Source organism: Stegostoma tigrinum, chromosome 25 (assembly GCF_030684315.1).
Source record: "Stegostoma tigrinum isolate sSteTig4 chromosome 25, sSteTig4.hap1, whole genome shotgun sequence".
In the NCBI taxonomy this organism is placed as follows: Eukaryota; Metazoa; Chordata; class Chondrichthyes; order Orectolobiformes; family Stegostomatidae; genus Stegostoma; species Stegostoma tigrinum.
The window spans coordinates 4,489,861-4,504,790 of record NC_081378.1 but is presented as its reverse complement, the minus strand read 5'-3'; the positions used below and the strand labels follow the sequence as shown (position 1 = coordinate 4,504,790).

At 45.2% G+C, this 14,930-nt stretch overlaps 1 protein-coding gene across 4 annotated transcripts in view; it reads left to right on the top strand.

Moving 5' to 3' along the window:
• The window catches only part of prpf18 (PRP18 pre-mRNA processing factor 18 homolog (yeast)), a 40,889-nt gene that overhangs the window by 16,552 nt on the left and 9,407 nt on the right, over positions 1-14,930 (top strand). For all 4 annotated transcript variants that reach the window (XM_059654825.1, XM_059654826.1, XM_059654823.1 and 1 more), the window contains 2 exons: positions 4,662-4,808; positions 8,586-8,654. In XM_059654825.1, the coding sequence (XP_059510808.1) occupies positions 4,662-4,808; positions 8,586-8,654 (216 nt within the window). The remainder of the gene's footprint in view (positions 1-4,661; positions 4,809-8,585; positions 8,655-14,930) is intronic.

The following is a 14,930-nucleotide window of genomic DNA, read 5'->3' as shown; positions in this document are numbered from 1 at the left end:
TGACATCCCAGCTCCTATACTCTATGCACTGACCAATAAAGGCAAGCAGACCAAACGCTGCCTTCGCTATCCAGTCTGCCTGTGACTTCATTTTCAAGGGACTATGAACCAGCACTCCAAGGTCTCTTTGTTCCGCAACGCTCTCCAGGATCTTATCATTAAAGGTATAAATCCTGCCCTGATATGCTTTTCCAAAAGCAGCACTTCACATTTATCTAAGTTAAATTCCATCTGCCACTCAGCCCATTGACCCATCTGATCAAGATCCCATTGTAGTCTGAGGTTTCCGCCTTAGCTCTTCGTTACACCTCCAATTTTGCTGTCGAGTGCAAACTTAATAACCTCCTAGGGTCATATGCAAATAATTCATATAAATCACGAAAAGCTGTGGACCCGGCGTCAATCGTTGTGGCACACCGCTGGTCACAGCCCTCTCGTCTGAAAAGCAACCCTCCACCAACATCCTTTGCCCCTCTACCTTCTGTATCCAAATGGCAATTTCTCCCTGTATTCCGTGTGATCTAACCTTGCTAACAAGTCTACCCTCAGGAACCATGTCGAATGCCATACTGAAGCCCATGTAGATCACGTCCACTGCTCTGCCCTCATCAATTTGCTTTGTTACTTCAAAACACTCAATCAAGTTAGTGAGACACAATTTCCCATACACAAAGCCATGTTAACTATCCCTAATCAGTCATTGCCTTTCCAAATACATGTAAGCCCTGCCCCTTAGGATTGCCTCCAACAACTTGCCCACCACTGAAGACATGCTCACTGGTCTGTAGTTCCCTGGCTTTTACTTACATCTTTCTGTGCTGTACTGTTCTATGTTCTATGTTGCCAGCAGCAGTTGTGGAAGCAAGGTCATTGGGGTCATTTAAGAGACTGCTGGACATGTATATGGTCACAGAAATTTGAGGGTGCATACATGAGGATCAATGGTCGGCACAACATTGTGGGCTGAAGGGCCTGTTCTGTGCTGTACTGTTCTATGTTCTATGTTCTTTCTTAAATTGTGGCATGGCGGTAGCCAACATCCACTGTTCCAGGACCTCACCTGTGGCTTGTAGTGATAAAAATATCTCAGCCACGGGCCCAGCAATCTCTTTCCTTGCTTCCCACAGAGCTCTACAGTACATCTGATCAGGCCCCGAGGATTTATCCACCTTTATGCATTTTAAAACGTCCATCATCACCACTTCTGTAATAGGGACGCTTTTCAAGAGGCCGCTATTTATTTATCCCTGTTCTCTGTCTTCCATATCCTTCTCTACAGTGAACACTGATGCAAAATACTTGTCTAGTATCTTCCCCATCTCCTGTGGTTCCACATATAGGCAGCCCTGCTGATCTTTAAGGGGTCCACTTCTCTCTCTAGTTACTCTTTTGTCCTAAAGGTATTTGTAGAATCTCTTTGGATTCTCTTTAGCCCTATTTGCCAAAGCCATCTCATGTCCCCCATTTGCCCTCCTGATTATCCTCTTGAGTATACTCCTACTGCCCTTACAGTCTTCTAGGGATTCGCTCTTTCTCTGCCGTCTATCCCTGACACATATTTCCTTCTTTATCTTGACCAGGATGTCAATTTCATCGTCATCCATCATTCCCTCTGCCTACCAGCCTTGCCCTTCACCCTAATAAGAACATACTGTCCCTGGACTCTTGTTGTCTCATTTTTGAAGGCTTCCCATTTTCCAGCTGTCCCTTTATCTGCAAACATCCGCCCTCAATCAACTTATGCAATCAACTTATATCAAAATTGGCATTTCTCCAACTTAGAACTTTAACTTTTAGTTCTGGCCTAATCTTTTCCATCACTATTTTAAAACTACTAGAATTATGGCCACTGGCCCCAAAGTGCTGCCCTACTGACATCTCAGTCACCTGCCCTGCTGTATTTCCCAAGAGTGGGTCAAGCTTTGAACCTTAGAGGCTGGAAGAACACAGCAAGCTAGCAGCATTTGGAGGAAAGGAGCAGACAACGTTTTGGGTATAACCCTCCTTCAGAATCCAAGTAGGTGATCATCCCATTTTTATTTCACTATTCCACCCAAATAATTTCCCTAGATGTATTCGCAGAAATACCCTCCCTAAGTACAGCAGTAATGTTGTCCTTAATCAAAACGCCACTCCCCCTTCTCTTTTGCTTCCCTTTCTAACCTTCCTAAAGCATCAATACCCTGGAACATTAAGCTGCCAGTCCTGTTCATTCCTGAGTCACATCTCTGTAATTGCTATGATATGCCAGTCCTATGACCCCAGCCATGCACTGAGCTCACCTGCCTTACCTGTTAGCCCTCTTGCATTGAAATAAATGCAATTTAATTTATCAGTCCAAGCTCGTTCTTTGCTCCGTTCTGACTGTTTGTTTGACTTGCTCCCTTTCCCAACTACATCAGCTTCAGACTGCTGTCTTTCTCCACTGTCTCCCTGGGTCTCACCCCTTCTTACTAGTTTAAATCCTTCCAAGCAGCACGAGCAAATCTCCCCACTAGTATATTAGTCCCCTTCAAATTCAGGTGCAATCCGTCCCCCTTAAACAGGTCACTTCTACCCCAGAAGAGATTCCAGTGATCCAGAAATGTAAATCCTCCTCCCCTGCACCAGCTCCTTGGCGATGTATTTGTGTGTTGTATTCTCCTATTCCAACCCTCACTAGCTTGTGGCACTGGGAGTATTCCAGATATTACTGCTGTTGAGGGTTTCCTTTTTGAATTCCTGCCTAACTTCCTATATTCTCTCCTCAGAACCTTGTCCTTATCTAGTTCCAACATGTACTACAACCTCCTGCTGGTCTGTCTTCCCCCTTGAGAATGTTCTGCACCGTCTCCAAGATATCCTTGATGCTGGCACCAGGGAGGCAACATACCATCCTGATTTCTCCCTTTCGACTGCAGAAACATCTGTCTGTGCCTCCGACTAGAGAGCCCCCTGTCACAATTGATCGCTTAGAACCTGACCTACCCCTTGTTCCATTAGAGCTAGTCCTGGTACCAGGAACCTGGCTATCAGTGCTGCATTTCCCTATGAGTCCATCACCCCTTACATGTTCCAAAGCAGCATTCTTGTTTGAGATTAGGATCATCACAGAAGACTCCTGCATTATCTGCCTACCTCTCCTACCTTTCCCGGAGTTTACTCATCTACCTGATTGTGTTTTCAGTTGTCTTCCTCCCTGCAACTGCCATCCATCACTCCCCCGGCTCCTGTAAATTCCTCATTGCCTTTAAGTGCTGCTTTAACTGATCCGTGTGATCCAACAGGAAAAGTGTGTCACTCGATTAAAGATAATAAAATGTGAGGCTGGATGAACACAGCAGGCCAAGCAGCATCTCAGGAGCATCAAAGCTGACGTTTCGGGCCTAGACCCTTCATCAGAAAGGCTCTGATGAAGGGTCTAGGCCCGAAACGTCAGCTTTTGTGCTCCTGAGATGCTGCTTGGCCTGCTGTGTTCATCCAGCCTCACATTTTATTATCTTGGATTTCTCCAGCATCTGCAGTTGCCATTATCTCTCACTCTATTAAAGGCTGTCTTTGCACCTTAACAATCTACTGACCCAGAAAATAGAACAGTCTTACTATGATCTCCCCACACAGGTTTCTCCAATCTCAGCTGTGAATTTTGCTGTTTATTTTTCTGAGATAAACTCTGATGTCCAAAGGTTCTTGAAATCAAACATCAGAGGCGGTTAAGTGTGAAGGTTCACTACTGGGACAGACAGCAGTGAACGTTTCTTTCCGCGTTGATTCATTTCCTGCCATGTGGTCACTGCCTTTGTCTCCCTTCCATCTTCTTTAAAGTGCAGCTGTTTGGTCGTTTTTCCCAAAGTTCCAGAACAATGCAACAGCTTATATAACAGTAATTACTGCTCCTAGAATTCAAGGAAATCAGCTCTACCATTGAAAATACCTCAAAAAAGAGCAGCTCTTACAGCCACAAGTTTTTTGCATCTTTTTGCTGTTTTTGATAAGATCTTTCCTAATTGTGATTATATTATATAAAGGTCCTGGTTTCTTTCATTTCACAGGTAAGTTTACAAAATGAAGTACATTATTAGCCACATACGAATAGGTTCAGTGACTGACCATCACAGTGACCAAATTGCAAAAATAAAGCTTATGGTCAAGGCAGGTTGTACTCTTAGAAATACATAGCAAATCAGATCCCATCAGCTGGCATTGTAATAAGTAATATTATATTTCCTTTTGTTAGTATTGACATTTTAATCTCATATTTCAAGCCAGATTCTGAAAATATATAATAAAATGACAAGAAATAGGAACAGGAGTAGACCATTTCGCCCTTGAGCCTGATCAGCCAATCAATAGGATCATGAACAATCTCATACCCCTAGCCTTGCATCACTCCCAAGATAAAGTAACTTTGGAAGCTTGCAAAATATAAAACTAAAGAAAGGAACCAGAAAATACAAAGACATAGCTACAACTGCTACAAATTACTTTAAAAAACAGAAATTCTGCTCATGTAAAGCAATTTTGTGATTGCTATTCTGCATGATGAAGGGTTAACATACAAGAGTGAAAATATACAAAATTTTCCAAACAACAAGTGAGCCAACCAGTATGTAATAATTCCAATTAGTCATTCCATCATTCATAAAATCTCAGGTGTTTTTGTTTTGTCTGACCTCCTATAGGGTTTGAGAAATGACTTGAAAGCTGCTATGGATAAGATAGACCAGCAGTATTTAAACGAAATTGTCGCTGGTCAGGAACATGGTGAAGAGGAAGGACAGAATGACCTGAAAGTTCATGAAGAAAATACAACGATTGAGGAGCTGGAGGTAAGAGGTTTGTGAACTAGTTCTTTAAGGTAACTCAGAGATTGGATGAACCAAAGCTTTAAAATGTTCTACTTCATTCAGCTTTAGGATACTGAGATCTTAATTATTTCCGGAGATCTTGCCTTTTATTCTTCACATCTGTGTCGTGGAGTGTAGTCTTGATTGTACGAAAGTTGGTGTTATATTTTACTGATGCCTGAGCAAGCTTCTGGACGTTGTCTTCCATCCCTCACTTGCATTGTTCAAAATTGATTGATGCTACAGAAACAACATCTGATGTTTCTGATAGATTCTTATTGACTTTCAGGCCTAGCTAGGTAGTTGTTTTAACTCTAATCCTGTTAGGAAATATTTCTACACACAAACTGATGGTTTTTGGAACTCTTCCACAAATGGCAGTGGATGCTGGATCAGTTAATTTTAAATTGGAGATAGATAAATGTTTGTTAAGCAAAGGTGTTCAGGGACATGAGCAAAGACAGGTATATGGAGTTAGGCCACAGATTTGCCTGGGTCTTGTTGAATTGTGGTACAGAGTCGAGAAGCTGACTGGCCTATTCTGTTGCTCTGTTCCCTTATTTCTTCTACACATCTTGAGTGATCGTAATAATGCCATTTGGACCTGGTCAATGTACATAGCATATCACCTTGAATAATGATGATTATTTCTGAATTCTTCCAAAATTCTCATTGATAGTTGCCATCAAGTTTTGTTTTTTGCGCAATCTAACATTTCCAGCTCCTCCTTTGTTTTTTTGGATGTAACTGCTATTTAATAATCTTGCTTGTTTTTGAACTATTAACAACTGGTAACTGTGTTTTGGAAGTTAAGTTGCCTTTTCTGAAACAAAATTTCTCACCAATGTTTTGATTCAAAGCAGGTACAACTTATTGTTGGGTGATCTCATGCTTTAGTAGTTTGAAATTATTATTTATATTCAATAATATGAAAAGTCTCTGACAAACCTGCATTTGGGAAAGATACACACAGGATCATGTAAGTTTCTAAAGCTGTTGAAAAGAATGAAAGAAACTACCTGAAGATGACTGAAGGAGCTTTTAAAAATGCTGATTTCAAAAGGGCACAAACATGTTGAAAGTAAAAACAGAATGAAAAACAACCAGAAATACTGAAACTCTGAGTTTAAGAAACTTATAGCGACTCGATCACATCTTACAGAGTAGGATTTGAGTGAAATGTTTCATATTCTGATTTAAATATTGAATCTTTTTCAGAACCTGACTGACCTATAGTTTTCTAGTGTTTTCTTTCCTTCTAGATTTCTGTACCAATAATATAATTTACAGCATATCATGATAGACACTGAAAGAAATAGCATTAGGACAAATGATTGCAAATGAAAGGTGAGGACGTGTGCGAGAGGATATGCTGCAAAAGGTGAGGTGAACATAGTGACTGAGATAGTTGAGGGGTCTGAAGTGCTGTGTCAGGGATATCCCAGCAGAGGAAGACTTGGTAATATTGGTATGAGAAAACATTGCTTCTTTCGGTGCCATAAATCTGCTGAGCAGCCAGCAAATCAAACTTTGTGATCAGAGCTAATGGGAACTGCAGATACTGGAGAATCCAAGATAACAAAGTGTGAAGCTGGATGAACACAACAGGCCAAGCAGCATCTCAGGAGCACAAAAGCTGACGTTTCGTGCCTAGACCCTTCATCAGAGAGGGGGATGGGGAGAGGGTTCTGGAATAAATAGGGAGAGAGGGGAGGCAGACCGAAGATGGAGAGAAAAGAAGATAGGTGGAGAGGAGAGTATAGGTGGGGAGGTAGGGAGGGGATAGGTCAGTCCAGGGAAGACGGACAGGTCAAGGAGACGGGATGAGGTTAGTAGGTAGGAAATGGAGGTCGGAGGAAGGGATGGGTGAGAGGAAGAACAGGTTAGGGAGGCGGGGACAAGCTGGGCTGGTTTTGGGATGCAATGGGGGGAGGGGACGAGCTGGGCTGGTTTTGGGATGCAACAACTGCACCTCCCAGTCGCGAACCATTTTAACTCCGCCTCCCATTCCTCCGACGACATGTCCATCATGGGCCTCCTGCAGTGCCACAATGATACAACCCAAAGGTTGCAGGAACAGCAACTCATATGCTGCTTGGGAACCCTGCAGCCCAATGCTATCAATGTGGACTTCACAAGCTTCAAAATCTTCCCTTCCCCCACTGCATCCCAAAACCAGCCCAGCTTGTCCCGCCTCCCTAACCTGTTCTTCCTCTCATCTATCCCTTCCTCCCACCTCAAGCCGCACCTCCATTTCCTACCTACGAACCTCATCCCGTCTCCTTGACCTGTCCGTCTTCCCTGGACTGACCTATCCCCTCCCTACCTCCCCACCTATACTCTCCTCTCCACCTATACTCTCCTCTCCACCTATCTTCTTTTCTCTCCATCTTCGGTCTGCCTCCCCCTCTCTCCCTATTTATTCCAGAACCCTCTCCCCATCCCCCTCTCTCATGAAGGGTCTAGGCCCGAAACATCAGCTTTTGTGCTCCTGAGATGCTGCTTGGCCTGCTGTGTTCATCCAGCTTCACACGTTGTTATCAGCAAATCAAACTTTTCCTGCTTATGATTCTACACTGCTCGTGGCAAGTAACCCATGAGTACTGAAGGCTGCAGATCTTCAATTCCTGAGGTGGTAGATTGTCTGCTTTGGAAGATATCTGCTGTCCAATGTGCTAGTGAGACAGCAAATAAACTCTAGCCAAGAAACTGAATCTTCAAGTTCAGCCGTAGATAAACCTATCACTGGCAGCCTGAGAGAACTTTGCATAATGCTGCTCAATCTAGGTCCAGAGCCAGCATTTGCAAAAGTGTTCAATTGTACAGCATATCTGCACTAACATACTCAATGTGAATTGCAGTCTTTTTAATTCTCCCTATCGCAACAGCTGTATAATGTCACATGACTACCAAACTATAAGGCGTTAGCCAATTTTTTTTTAATAGACAATAGGTGCTGGAGTAGGCCATTCGGCCCTTCGAGCCAGCACCACCATTCATTATGATCATGGCTGATCATCCACAATCAGTATCCTGTTCCTGCCTTATCCCCATAACCCTTGATTCCACTATCTTTAAGAGCTCTGTCTATCTCTTTCTTGAAAGCCTCCAGAGAGTTGGCCTCCACTGCCTTCTGGGGCAGCGCATTCCATATATCCACCAGTCTCTGGGTGAAGAAGTTTTTCCTCAACTCTGTTCTAAATGGCCAACCCCTTATTTTAAAACTGTGTCCTCTGGCTCTGGACTCACCCATCAGCGGAAACATGCCTCCTGCCTCCAGTGTCCAATCCCTTAATAATCTTATACGTCTCAATCAGATCCCCTCTCATCCTTCTAAACTCAAGTATATACAGGCCCAGTCGCTCCAATTTTTCAACATATGATAGTCCCGCCATTCCAGGAATTGACCTTGTTAACCTACGCTGCACTCCCTCAATAGCAAGAATGTCCTTCCTCAAATTTGGAGACCAAACTGCACACAATACTCCAGGTGCGGTCTCACCAGGATCCTGTACAGCTGCAGAAGGACCTCTTTGCTCCTGTACTCAATTCCTCTTGTGATGAAGGCCAACATGCTATGAGCTTTCTTCACTGCCTGCTGTACCTGCATGCTTGCTTTCATTGACTAATAAAGCAATGTAGTTTTTATAATGTCACAACAGCTACAAATAAGTTATTTCTTCATATTAACTGCTCTTAATTGGTTAATTCGCAATGCTTCCACAAATTTCAACTGATAGTTGATCTGTTTTATTACAGGCCTTGGGTGAGTCTTTGGGCCACGGTGATGACTGTAAAGACATGGATACCATAACCAAAGTTCTAAGGGTAAGACAACAAATGCTGACAATATTTTTAAAGCACTTATTTCTGACAGTGAATTATATCTATTTAATGAGTTGGTCCACAGAGTGAACCAACCATGTCTGACATGATGAAACTAGCCTTGTCCTGGTGGCTGTAATCTCATTCCTAATAGAAGTGAGCCTAAAACACAAGACTGCTGACAATTCAGCAATAATTGGCTCAAAATTGACATCCCACCAGGGGAGCCCACACAAAAGCTAGGTTGGAAAACAGCCACTTGCAATGTATTGAGTTGAAGACGTTCTTTAGAGGCACATACTGACGACAAATTAGAGGAGATTTAATCTGTATCTCGCAATCTGTACCTGAAGTCGACTGCTTGATGCTATCAGTCAACATTTAAAGTGGAACATGGTGTTTTCTTGGGCAATAAATTTCCTTTCCGTGATGAACATGAATTTATTAAAAATTGTTCTCGCCCATCAAGAACCCAACATGTTGATTCTGAAGAATTTTAGGTAGCTTACAATGTGAAATTTCCAGAGTGCGTGCTTCCCCCAAAATAAAACCACTGACCACACTGTAATCTTCCGTGGAAAGCTGAAATCTTAAAGCCAAACACTTGTCTGAGGTGGTACATCATCAACTTTTCATCTGTGCTGGTGTAAAAATGAACTTGATGGCAACCCCAAGTAATCATCGCCATCTCCAGACAACACCGTAATCTGCATTAACTGTTTTTAATATCTGGATGAATTTTGCTGCTGCTTATATGTTTTAAATCTACCTTATATAAACCTTCCCTGTTTTACAAAGTTGGCACTAACTATGAGCAGTCTAAGCCGCATGTGTTCATGAATGTGACTGCAATGCGTAGTGCTTAACAATATAATCCAGGAGTGTAAATGTCGTACGCATTGGTGGTTGGTACTTCAGTATTCTATTTCACTCATGCTTTCACATGGACTTTTCCAGTCTTTTCAAAGACAGATGGGCAAAAGCTTTAGTGCGATGAGGCTAAATGCAAATCTTTAAGCTGCTTTATTTTTCAGACAGCAGGTGGACATATAGAATAACAATTCTCGTCAGATTTCACATTATCCAAGTACCGAACCTTACAGAAAAGTTATAAATACTCTGCAGTAGTCCCTCTGAACAAGCTTGCTTGATTTTGCTGATCAATCTCAGCTGACTCTAGAATTGAAATGAATATAAATGAGTATCCAAACAGTGAATGCCTCCTGGACCTGAATTACTTGATTTTGGTGATGCCATCTTTTCTACAAAACCACCAAGTTTGAAAACTGGCAGCCTCCATCTTATCGCCCTGCCTCTGGCTAAGGCCTGCCCCTATTAAACATGATAGCTGTACCAGGAGAGCCAATTTCTTTCTTTTTGCTTTTGTTGCATTCACTGGAATTTGGAGGATTTTCCATCTGACTTGTCCCCATTAGGGATTCTAATCTCTCGGCAGGTACATTTCATTCAGTTCCTTTTTAATAGTTTTAAGCATTTCTAATCAACTTAGTCATAGAGCTGTGCAGCATGGAAATAGACCCTTCGGTCCAATTTGTCCATTTTGACCAAATATCCTAAATCAGTACAGTTCCATTTGCCAGCATTTGGCCCTAATTCCTCTAAATCCTTCCTATTCATATACCCATCCAGATGCTTTTTAAATGTTTTAATTGTACCAGCTTCCACCATTTCCTCTGGCAGTTCAATCCATACACACCACTCTCTGTATGAAAAAATTGCCCCTTATTTCCCTTTTAAATCTTTCCTGTCTCACCTTAAACTAATTCCCTTTCGTTCTGGATTTCCCCACCCCAGGGAAAAGAGCTTGGCATTTTGCCCTATCCATTGCCCCTCATGATTTTATAAATTTCTGTAAGGTCACCCTTCAGCCTCTGATGTTGCAAGGAAAATAGCCCCAGCTTATTCAGGCTCTCTATATAGCTCAAACCCTCGAACCCTGGCAACTGCCTTGTAAATCTTTTCTGAACTCTTCAAATTTCACAGTAACATTCCGATAGCAGGGAGACCCAAATTGAATGCAGTACTCCAAAAGTGGTCTACTCAATGTCCTGTACAACTGCAACATGACCTCCCAACTCCTAAACTCTATGCACTGACCAATAAAGGCAAGCATATCAAACGCCGCCTTCTCTATCCTGTCTGCCTGTGACTTTATTTTCATGGAACTATGAACCAGCACTTCCAAGGTCTCTTTGTTCAGCAATACTCACCAGGACTTTACCATTAAGTGTATAAGTCCTGCCCTGATTTGGCTTTCCAAACTGCAGTATATCACATTTATCTAAATTAAACTCCATCTGCTACTTCATGGTCCATCAGCCCATGTGATCAAAGACCCGTTGTACTCTGAGGTAACCTTGTTTGCTGTCCACTACACCACCACTTTTGGTGTCATCTGCTGACTTACTAACCATATCTCCTATGTTCAGATCCAAGTCATTTATATAACATAACTTGTTCAGAAATGTTATGACATACCTCTGGAGCAGTTGATACTTGAACCTGGACCTCCCCACTATTTAATTTAAAGCTATTTTAAATGAGTTAATGAATTCCTGACCATTATGAGGGGGAAAATTTGCACTTAGAGTCAGTCATGCAGCATGGAAACAGATCCTTTGATCTATCTGAGATAATAAAATGTGAGGCTGGATGAACACAGCAGGCCCAGCAGCATCTCAGGAGCACAAAAGCTGACGTTTCGGGCCTAGACCCTTCATCAGAGAGGGGGATGGGGTGAGGATTCTGGAATAAATAGGGAGAGAGGGGGAGGCGGACCGAAGATGGAGAGAAAAGAAGATAGGTGGAGAGAAGAGTAGAGGTGGGGAGGTAGGGAGGGGATAGGTCAGTCCAGGGAAGACGGACAGGTCAAGGAGGTGGGATGAGGTTAGTAGGTAGGAGATGGAGGTGCGGCTTGGGGTGGGAGGAAGGGATGGGTGAGAGGAAGAACAGGTTAGGGAGGCAGAGACAGGTTGAACTGGTTATGGGATGCAGTGGGTGGAGGGGAAGAGCTGGGCTGGTTGTGTGGTGCAGTAGGGGGAGGGGACGAACTGGGCTGGTTTTGGGATGTGGTAGGGGAAGGGGAGATTTTGAAGCTGGTGAAGTCCACATTGATACCATTGGGCTGCAGGGTTCCCAAGCGGAATATGAGTTGCTGTTCCTGCAACCTTCGGGTGGCATCATTGTGGCACTGCAGGAGGCCCATGATGGACATGTCATCTAGAGAATGGGAGGGGGAGTGGAAATGGTTTGCGACTGGGAGGTGCAGTTGTTTATTGCGAACCGAGCGGAGGTGTTCTGCAAAGCGGTCTCCAAGCCTCCGCTTGGTTTCCCCAATGTAGAGGAAGCCACACCGGGTACAGTGGATGCAGTATACCACATTGGCAGATGTGCAGGTGAACCTCTGCTTAATGTGGAAAGTCATCTTGGGGCCTGGGATAGGAGTGAGGGAGGAGGTGTGGGGGCAAGTGTAGCATTTCCTGCGGTTGCAGGGGAAGGTGCTGGGTGTGGTGGAGTTGGAGGGCAGTGTGGAGCGAACAAGGGAGTCACAGAGAGAGTGGTCTCTCCGGAAAGCAGACAGGGGTGGGGATGGAAAAATGTCTTGGGTGGTCGCGCTGGATTGTAGATGGCGGAAGTGTCGGAGGATGATGCGTTGTATCCGGAGGTTGTTGGGTGGTGTGTGAGAACGAGGGGGATCCTCTTTGGGCGGTTGTGGCGGGGGCGGAGTGTGAAGGATGTGTTGCTGGAAATGCGGGAGACGCGGTCAAGGGCGTTCTCGACCACTGCGGGGGGGAAGTTGCGGTCCTTGAAGAACTTGGACATCTGGGATGTGCGGGAGTGGAATGCCTCATCCTGGGAGCAGATGCGGCGGAGGCGGAGGAATTGGGAATAGGGGATGGAATTTTTGCAGGAGGGTGGGTGGGAGGAGGTGTATTCTAGGTAGCTGTGGGAGTCGGTGGGCTTGAAGTGGACATCAGTTACAAGCTGGTTGCCTGAGATGGAGGCTGAGAGATCCAGGAAGGTGAGGGATGTGCTGGAGATGGCCCAGGTGAACTGAAGGTTGGGATGGAAGGTGTTGGTGAAGTGGATGAACTGTTCGAGCTCCTCTGGGGAGCAAGAGGCAGCGCCGATACAGTCATCAATGTAACGGAGGAAGGGGTGGGGTTTGGGGCCTGTGTAGGTGCGGAAGAGGGATTGTTCCACGTAACCTACAAAGAGGCAGGCATAGCTGGGGCCCATGCGGGTGCCCATTGCCACCCCCTTAGTCTGTAGGAAGTGAGAGGAATTGAAAGAGAAATTGTTGAGGGTGAGGACGAGTTCAGCTAGGCGGATGAGGGTGTCGGTGGAGGGGGACTGGTCGGGCCTGCGGGACAGGAAGAAGCGGAGGGCCTTGAGGCCATCTGCATGCGGAATGCAGGTGTATAGGGACTGGACGTCCATGGTGAAAATGAGGTGTTGGGTGCCACCGTCCTGCAAAAATTCCATCCCCTATTCCAAATTCCTCCACCTCCGCCGCATCTGCTCCCAGGATGAGGCATTCCACTCCCGCACATCCCAGATGCCCAAGTTCTTCAAGGACCGCAACTTTCCCCCCCGCAGTGGTCGAGAACGCCCTTGACCGCGTCTCCCGCATTTCCAGCAACACATCCCTCACACCCCGCCCCCGCCACAACCGCCCAAAGAGGACCCCCCTCGTTCTCACACACCACCCCACCAACCTCCGGATACAACGCATCATCCTCCGACACTTCCGCCATCTACAATCCGACCCCACCACCCAAGACATTTTTCCATCCCCACCCCTGTCTGCGTTCCAGAGAGACCACTCTCTCCGTGACTCCCTTGTTCGCTCCACACTGCCCTCCAACCCTACCACACCCGGCACCTTCCCCTGCAACCACAGGAAGTGCTACACTTGCCCCCACACCTCCTTCCTCACCCCTATCCCAGGCCCCAAGATGACTTTCCACATTAAGCAGAGGTTCACCTGCACATCTGCCAATGTGGTATACTGCATCCACTGTACCCGGTGTGGCTTCCGCTACATTGGGGAAACCAAGCGGAGGCTTGGGGGCCGCTTTGCAGAACACCTCCGCTCGGTTCGCCATAAACAACTGCACCTCCCAGTTGCAAACCATTTCCACACCCCCTCCCATTCTTTAGATGACATGTCCATCATGGGCCTCCTGCAGTGCCACAATGATGCCACCCGAAGGTTGCAGGAACAGCAACTCATATTCCGCTTGGGAACCCTGCAGCCCAATGGTATCAATGTGGACTTCACCAGCTTCAAAATCTCCCCTCCCCCACTGCACCACACAACCAGCCCAGCTCTTCCCCTCCACCCACTGCATCCCAAAACCAGCCCAACCTGTCTGCCTCCCTAACTTGTTCTTCCTCTCGCCCATCCCTTCCTCCCACCTCAAGCCGCACCTCCATCTCCTACCTACTAACCTCATCCCACCTCCTTGACCTGTCCGTCTTCCCTGTACTGACCTATCCCCTCCCTACCTCCCCACCTATACTCTCTCCACCTATCTTCTTTACTCTCCATCTTCGGTCTGCCTCCCCCTCTCTCCCTATTTATTCCAGAGCCCTCTCCCCATCCCCCTCTCTGATGAAGGGTCTAGGCCCGAAACGTCAGCTTTTGTGCTCCTGAGATGCTGCTGGGCCTGCTGTGTTCATCCAGCCTCACATTTTATTATCTTGGATTCTCCAGCATCTGCAGTTCCCATTATCTTTGATCTATCTGACCACGTTTCCCATTCGTGTACCTGTCCAAATATATTTTCAATGTTGTAGCTCCACCTGTATCTACTACTTATTGTAACAGTTCATTCCACAAAAGAAACATCCTCTGTGTGGAAAAAGTTGCCCCCGGATGCTTTTTAAATTTTTCTCCTCTCACCTTAAAATTATGCCCTTTTGTTTTGAACTCCCCTGCCCAAAGGAAACCACTTCTGCTATTCACCTTATCTATGCCCCTCATGATTTTATAAACCTCAATAAGGTCACCCCTCAACCTCCTATGCTGTACTGTACCTATTCCGCCTCTCCTTTTAAGTCAAATGCTCCAGTTCCAGTAATATCCTTGTAAATCTTTTCTGCACCCTCTCCAATTTAATAATATCTTTCCTAAAGCAGGGTGACCAGAAGAGTGCACTTTTCTGCTTCAGTGGCCTCACCAACCTCTGTTTCAACCTCAACATTATGTCCCTACTCCTGAACTCAACGCTCTGAGCAATGAAGACAGTCAAG